The sequence below is a fragment of the Ailuropoda melanoleuca genome, chromosome 9 (genome assembly GCF_002007445.2).
Source record: "Ailuropoda melanoleuca isolate Jingjing chromosome 9, ASM200744v2, whole genome shotgun sequence".
Classification (NCBI taxonomy): Eukaryota; Metazoa; Chordata; class Mammalia; order Carnivora; family Ursidae; genus Ailuropoda; species Ailuropoda melanoleuca.
This window is the reverse complement of record NC_048226.1, coordinates 29505131-29511925: the sequence shown is the minus strand read 5'-3', so window position 1 is coordinate 29511925 and position 6795 is coordinate 29505131. Positions and strand designations below refer to the sequence as shown.

The 6795-nt window shown below is 55.8% G+C and overlaps 1 protein-coding gene across 1 annotated transcript; it reads right to left on the bottom strand.

Annotated features, from left to right (window-relative positions):
- Positions 1-160: 160 nt before the first annotated feature.
- Positions 161-6239, bottom strand: RPP25 (ribonuclease P and MRP subunit p25). The gene is made up of 2 exons (XM_019803487.2): positions 3805-6239; positions 161-491 (listed from the first exon to the last, which is right to left on the bottom strand). The coding sequence occupies exon 1, from the start codon at positions 5978-5980 to the stop codon at positions 5339-5341; it is 642 nt and encodes a 213-aa protein (XP_019659046.2). The 5' UTR covers positions 5981-6239; the 3' UTR covers positions 161-491; positions 3805-5338.
- Positions 6240-6795: the final 556 nt, after the last annotated feature.

Below are 6795 nucleotides of genomic sequence, written 5' to 3'. Positions count from 1 at the left end.
ACTGCAGAGCAGAGAGTCTCTTTCATGTAGAACTGGAAATCTGATAACAAGGACTTTGGCAAACACCCTACATTCCTCTTCTCTATTTCCACTGAATGTGCTGAGAATATGTATTGTATTTAATTCCTAAGGCTGTGATAACAAAATGCCACAGGCTGGGTGACTTAAAACAACAGAAATTTATTTTCTCACAGGTCTGGAAGTTCGAAATCCAGAATCAGGATGTCGGCAGGACCATGCCATCTCTGAAGGATCTCGGGAAGAATCTGTTTCATGCATTTTTCTTAGCTTCTGTTGTCTGCTGGCAATCCTTGGCATTCCTTGGTTTGCAGCTGCGTTAACTGCAATCCCTGTCTCCATCTTCTTGGGTTGTTCTTCTCTCTGCGTGTCTGACTCTTCTCTTTTTATAAGGACACCAGTCACACTAGGTTACGGACCCACCCTACTTCAGTATGACCTCTTCTTACATATTAATTACATCTGCAAAGACCCTGTTTCAAAATAAGGTCACATTCACAGGCACCAGAGTTAGGGCTTCAACGTATCTTTTGGGGGGACACACTTCAACCCACAATATCTATGATAATCAGCAGGTGTCACACAAAACCAGAATCCTCATGCGGGACATACAAGTCCGTATCACTATGGTGATGCTTCGTTTCTAAAAGCAGGTAGAACCTAAGGGCCCAGATGGGAAGAGAAGCTTGGTGGGCACAGGGGAACTGTCCCTGACAGTTAAGGACTTTGATGTGGCATCAGAATAGTTCATAAATCTGGCTCAACCAGACTTCATTCATTCAGTCAACAGCTCTGTGGGATTCCTATGTGCCAAGAGCTGAGTGGGGAGCAAGGCAGGCAGGATCCAATCATGGCTTCTGGTTTTTGGGGTGACTGACAACCACAGGATCACACTAATGAGGGCACAATTACAAACTAAGATTTGTGCTCTAAGAAGAAACGTGGTGTCACCAAGGAGACCCTCCTGTGGTTGTATTTTCTCTGTTCTTTCTTCCATTCCTCCCTTCCCCTCCCTCCCTCCCTCCCTTGCTTTTATCAATTGCCCTCCTCTTGGGAGACCTAGAGGTATTGCAACATCTCAGTGAAATAGAGGGGACTAGAGCATCCCTAGCAATGTGTGCACAGCAACAGCCCAAAGTGCAGGATTAATGGGGTAGAGGCTGGGAGATGGAGAGGTGGAGAGGTTCCTGTTAAGGGATAAGGGAGGGAGACAGTCTTACCCAGGTTTTTCTCCTACTGTGCAGTGAACATGCCCTGGCCAATTCATGGCCAACGAACAACAGCTCCTAAAACTTTTACCAATTGGCTGTGGACCTCCTCCCCTCCAAAGGCTTTACTGTTTGGCCCTTACATAGCATGTCCCCTGGGATGCCAAGAAAGCAGGCCAAGCCCTGGCCAGGTAGGGTTAATGCCACAAGGAGAAGCCCCACTCTGATCTGGCTATAATGGCAGTGAAATCCTACCTAGCCTGGGTAGCTCTCAAATCTGTCTCCATCTCCCTCCCTAGTACCACGGTCCCATAGTCCCATGGATGAAGGATAGTTGGAAGGCAGGCAGGCAGGGACAAGGGGCCCCCACCCTAAGAGGAAACCACCCTTGAAAAGATCTTACACCACCCTGGAAGGAGCCCTCCACCCTTTCCCATGTGATAGGTAGATGACAAAAACCTGATTGGATGACAGGTGCAGGGAGGGTTAATCAGATGAAAACAGCCTGCTAACGAGCCCATGAAAACCCCTAGACTTAGAAACTCTGGTGGCAACACTCTCGGGTGCCCTTCCTCCTTGGGAGCTTTGTACTCTCTCTCAATAAACCTGCTTTGCTGCCCACCACTCTGCCTGATCTACCTCTTCATTCTTTGAAGCGATGTGACCAAGAACCATGGGCACTGAAGGGAAAGAAATCCTGTAACCCCAACTCTTACCTTCTTGTGTCCTCAGGGATCCAGTCAGTCCCCTTCCAATCCACCGCCCACCTACACAGGTGTAAGAGGGATCCTTCCCAAATGCCAATCAGACTGGGGCACTCCCTGGCTCCCATTGGCCTCCCACTTACTTCAGGGAGCCTCCCAGTGACCTGGCTCCGACCTGGTACCCCAGCCCCACCTGCCTTTTGCCAGGTATCCTTCAGATACTTGTAGCTGCTGCAACACCAGATATAGCATCACCTCTCTGTGCTCTGCCTGGAACTGCCTGTCCAGTCCTGTTCTGCTGGCTACCTCCTTCTGATCCTCGGGAGACCACCTCCATCAGCAACCCCGGGTGCATTAAGCGCCCCTTCTCAGAGCTACCTTCTCCCACTATCACTGCATTGTGTTGTAACTTACTTTCTTTTTTTTTTTTAAAGATTTTTTATTTATTTATTAGACAGAGATAGAGACAGCCAGCGAGAGAGGGAACACAAAGGGGGAGTAGGAGAGGAAGAAGCAGGCTCATAGCTGAGGAGCCTGACGTGGGGCTCGATCCCATAACGCCGGGATCACACCCTGAGCTGAAGGCAGACGCTTAACCGCTGTGCCACCCAGGCGCCCCTGTAACTTACTTTCTTTCCACTAACTGGTACATCCTTGAACAGGAACAACGTGATTATACTGTGATCCCCTGCCCTGCTCCACCCCTGCCGCCCAGCCCCACCATGTGCCTAGACTAGGATCCAGCACAACAACGAAGTCCCTTAAGGCCCTGCTGGAGATCCAGTGCCCATCCGACCATGAGCTCCGGCCTTGGATTATATATACATTTACATTCCCAAATGGATTTTGATTGTGGGACCTGACAATTTCATGGGTGTGAGCCTTCACTGCCACCCCTAGCCTGAAAGTGCCCCAAGACAGGGCCCAGAAAGCTCCTCCTGGATAGAGGTCACTATTGGAAAGATGGGATCTCACAGAGCAACTTCCACTCCCTCCCATTCTGGCCGTAGTCAGTAAGCCATCTCTGAGGTGCGCCTGTAGCCAACTCCCCCTTATTCCAGCACTTCTCAGGCTCCCACCTCAGACTTGGGGTTAGGGGTGTATAGGGATATCGGTCACCTTCCTTTGGAACCTGTTTCTGGGTCAGCAGGGCCAGAGGATCAGTAAGGCAGGGGTAGGGTGCTCATGGGTGCTGGGCTCCACTGGCACCACGAGCACCTATCAAAAGCCTAGGAACTGAACCTGCTGGGGTGGCACGAGGGTGCAGAAATTAAAGTGTTTCATAACCTGCCTTCTGGCATGGGAGGCGGAAACTCAGCCCACCATTAAGGCAGGTTAATGCTCTGAAGGTGGGGAAACAAGCTCCTCTCCTCCCCATACTGCAGGATGAATTTCTAGGCAGGAAAAGGGACTTAATCTGATCCCCACCATCAAGAAAAGAAAGCCTCTGCAGCCCCCACTCCCTGACAAGCCTCTGCTTGCACTGTCCTGGTGTCCTGGTGACCGGGCAATCAGGACTTGAGATCCTTGTTTTGGAAAGTTGGCCCTTTTCCAGGACCAAGACCAGTCTTCTATAAGCGTCTACCATGCAGGACCTCTTCCGAGTTTTATCATTACCGCAGATGCACAAGCCCAGGACCAGCCCAGGGCACCTTAGCTGTCAGGATAGTACATTTTTTCCAACCTTCTTGGATCACCCCTGTGAGTCGGACAAGCACACATAAACCCCTTGGCCCTTTGCAGGGACTCACCAAGAACAAGAAATTGGGGAGGGCAAACAGTGTCTGGATGACAGGGCTCACTGAGTCAAAGCTCCCCTATGGGTAGAGAACTCCCTAAAGAGCCCCTCCTGTCTGTCAGCTGCCGAAACTCACCTCTTGTCGCTGTAAGGATTTATTTCAGGGTTCTGCCAGCAAAGTGACTTACATTCTTCCCCATCTCCTTTCCAGAGGTGCTGTTGAGTCGCACGTGGTAGGGTGTGTTTCTGAGATCCTGGGGCTAGGTGCCACCCCCCCCTTTACCCGCTAGAGTCCTTCCAGCACACAGCACTCCTCTCCCCACCCCCAGCCCCAGCTGACTTGGAGTTGGACAGAGAGGCTTATGAGGCTGTTATCTCTCAACAGACAGCTGTGCAGGGCTGGAGGCAGCAGCTTATCAGGGAGCCTGCAGTGATTCACAGCCCAAGTTCCAGCTTCTCTGCTGAATAGTAATTTCCAGCAGTGGATTTGTGCTCAGTCTCTCTCCTCCCCCTCTCCCAAGGGTGTGCTGTCCTTTCTGAGAGAGAGAGCAGTGAAGGGGAGATCCTACGGATGGTGATGAGGGGTTTTGTGCCAGCTTTCTGGATGCGGCTGTCAATTGGCAGGAGGCTGCAGGTTTAGGGAGCCCAGCTGGGTGTGCCTCCCTTGGCAGTGACCCCTAGGAGAGTTCATTGTTGCTTGTCTTCTTTCCTTTCCAGAAAAGCAATGTGCTCCTCCCTTTCCCTCAGTAGTAATGCACCAGCGGACAAAGGCCCCCTTCTGGCCACAAGACCCTGAGGCTAAAGCCAGACAGGGAAGGCTAGGAGAGGGAGAAGCCAGCGACTGGGCAATGCGCCTCTGGTTCCATTTTGAAGCTGTCCCGTCTCTGTGCTTGACCCTGAAGACTCCAAAGGCCAAGGACTCCAGGCTGGAGAGGACTGAGTCACAAGGGGGCAGCCCAAAGCAGTTTCCACAGAGGTTAAGTGCTAAGGAAGAAACCTGGGGCCACAGTCATTTTTGTGTTTGTTTTATTGGAAGCAGGACTCCAGCTCTGAGACTTGGGAGAAGGCAAAGAGAGTTCTGTCCGGGGTCTCTCCTTCTGGGCCAGGGGGGAAGGTGTATTGTTAAAAAAGCTAGAGCCCATGTTGGTGCCCCTGCACCTCGATCTCAGGATGCTCCTTAACATCAGGGTAAGGAAAACCAGAAAGGAAGCGGTCTCCCAGGATGAGGGGCCGAACAGAACCCCGCCCCCCAACTCAAGACTCCTTTGCCTTCAAGCAGTCCATTTCTCACCCCTTGCCCTCATCCGCCAATGGTGGAGGTGATTCCAAGGGCTCTCCTCCGGTTAAGTACTCAGGTGGGCACGGGATGCCTTTAACCCTTGCGGGTCCTGAGCAAGGCTCAAGAATCCCACTGCCCACCACTCCCTCCCTGAAGAAGGTTCCAGTATGGCTCAAAAAAGCTGAAGGTGGAGTTCTGCGTCTTCAGACAACACAAGTGGTGGAACGAAGCTTCCCTGGGGTCCCTCTCTTGTTGCCTTGGGGTCCATGCTGACCGTCTGAGGAGCTATGTCCCGAGCACCGAGGCGTGAAAGGCTGGAGATGCGTCTTGTCAAGGTTGAGGCGCTGGGGGTGAGATCCAGCGCGTCTAGGTGGCCCAGACCCACGAGGTCTCAGGCCGTCCGGTCCTCTTCCGCAGCGCTTGGCTCAGGCTGTAACCGCTTAGCGGAGCCTTCTCCAGCCGCGGGTTCCCCTAGGCTCCTCTTGGACGTCGGTGCAGTTGGCTGGGACGAGGGTCCGGGATGGGAGTTCGGGGGCTGGTACCCGGGTTGGCAGGGATCCAGTGCATCCTTGGAAAGTAGAATCGCGAGGCTGGGCACGTTCTTAAGTACACTGAGACTGGCGGCCGGCTCGCCAGGCTTCTGACCCGGTGTGGGCCCCTGCGGGAGGCTCTGCCACACCTCGCGCACGCTCCGGTAGCGCAGCCGCGTGACCTGATGGAGGCCCGCCAGGCGGCGCTTGAGGATCTCCGCGCACGTGACGGTCTTGGTGGTGGCCCGACCGCAGCCGCTGAAGACGATGGCGCGCGTGGCTGGCTGCGCCATGCTGGCGGTGGCGAAAGCCAGCAGGTTCCGGATCTTGCTGCCCTCTTTGACCCGCATGTGCACAGCGCCCGGCGCAAGGTCCGCGAAGGGGCTGGAGCCCGGGCCGCCCCCCTCGGCCCCACCCCCCACCGGCGCCTCCTCGGAGCGCACCTTACGGAAGTTCTCCATGCGCCGTCGTTGCCCGGACCGCGGGGACGCCGGCTTCGCCATGGGGCCGCCTCAGCCCTAGGGCTGCATGGCCGCCGGTCGCGCCTGGCAAGGGCCGGCAGGGGTAAGGGTGCGGGAGCGGCGTGGACGCTGGCGGGCGGGCTGGGACGGCGCGATCCTCGTCTCCGACTTCACTCCAGTGGGCGCTGCTCTGCTCCGCGCTCTCGGCGCCGGGTGCTCCGCGCCTTTAGCGGAGGCCCCGCCTGGGAGCATGGGAGCCCCCGCCCCTACTGCCAGGCTCCGCCCCTAACTCGGCTCGGCCCGCCCCCGTCCTAGCCTCTGCCGCCTCCCGGAACCAGTCCCGAGTCTAGCCACCAGGGCAAGGGAGCGGTGCGCACGGTGAGGTGTAATAGCGGCGTCAGGGGGTGACCTGTCGGGCGAAGTCCCCCTCTAATCGCCATGTGCCCTCCCTGAGCCAACCCTCATAAACGGGCGACCAAAAAAAAAAAAAAAACTGCGATGCAAAAGCCGCTCAAGCCGGGTCCCCGAGCCCTTGCGCGTTCCAACGGAAGGCCCCCCCCTTGTCCCCTCTCAAGGAGGGTTTTCCGAGAGGCCTGCTGGAGCCTCTTTCCCCCACTCCTCAGGGGAGCCCTCCCAGTCCGTCCCTCCCGCGCCCGAGCCGCTCTTCTCGCCTCAAGGGCAGCCTGTGCACGGTCAGCAGAGTGCGGAGGCGCGGGCTGCCGCTGCGCTCCGCGCTGCCCTCGGTCGACTACGTCGCGGCGTGGTCCTCGCAGGGCGGCGGGAGACTGAGGTCTCAGCTCGCCGCACCTGACAGGAGCTGGAGGCTCCCGGACCCCCGTACACTCCTGGACCGAGGG

Excerpts from the sequence above, each read along its gene's own strand:
- RPP25 (XM_019803487.2), bottom strand. The coding sequence starts at position 5,980 with ATGGCGAAGCCGGCGTCCCCGCGGTCCGGGCAACGACGGCGCATGGAG.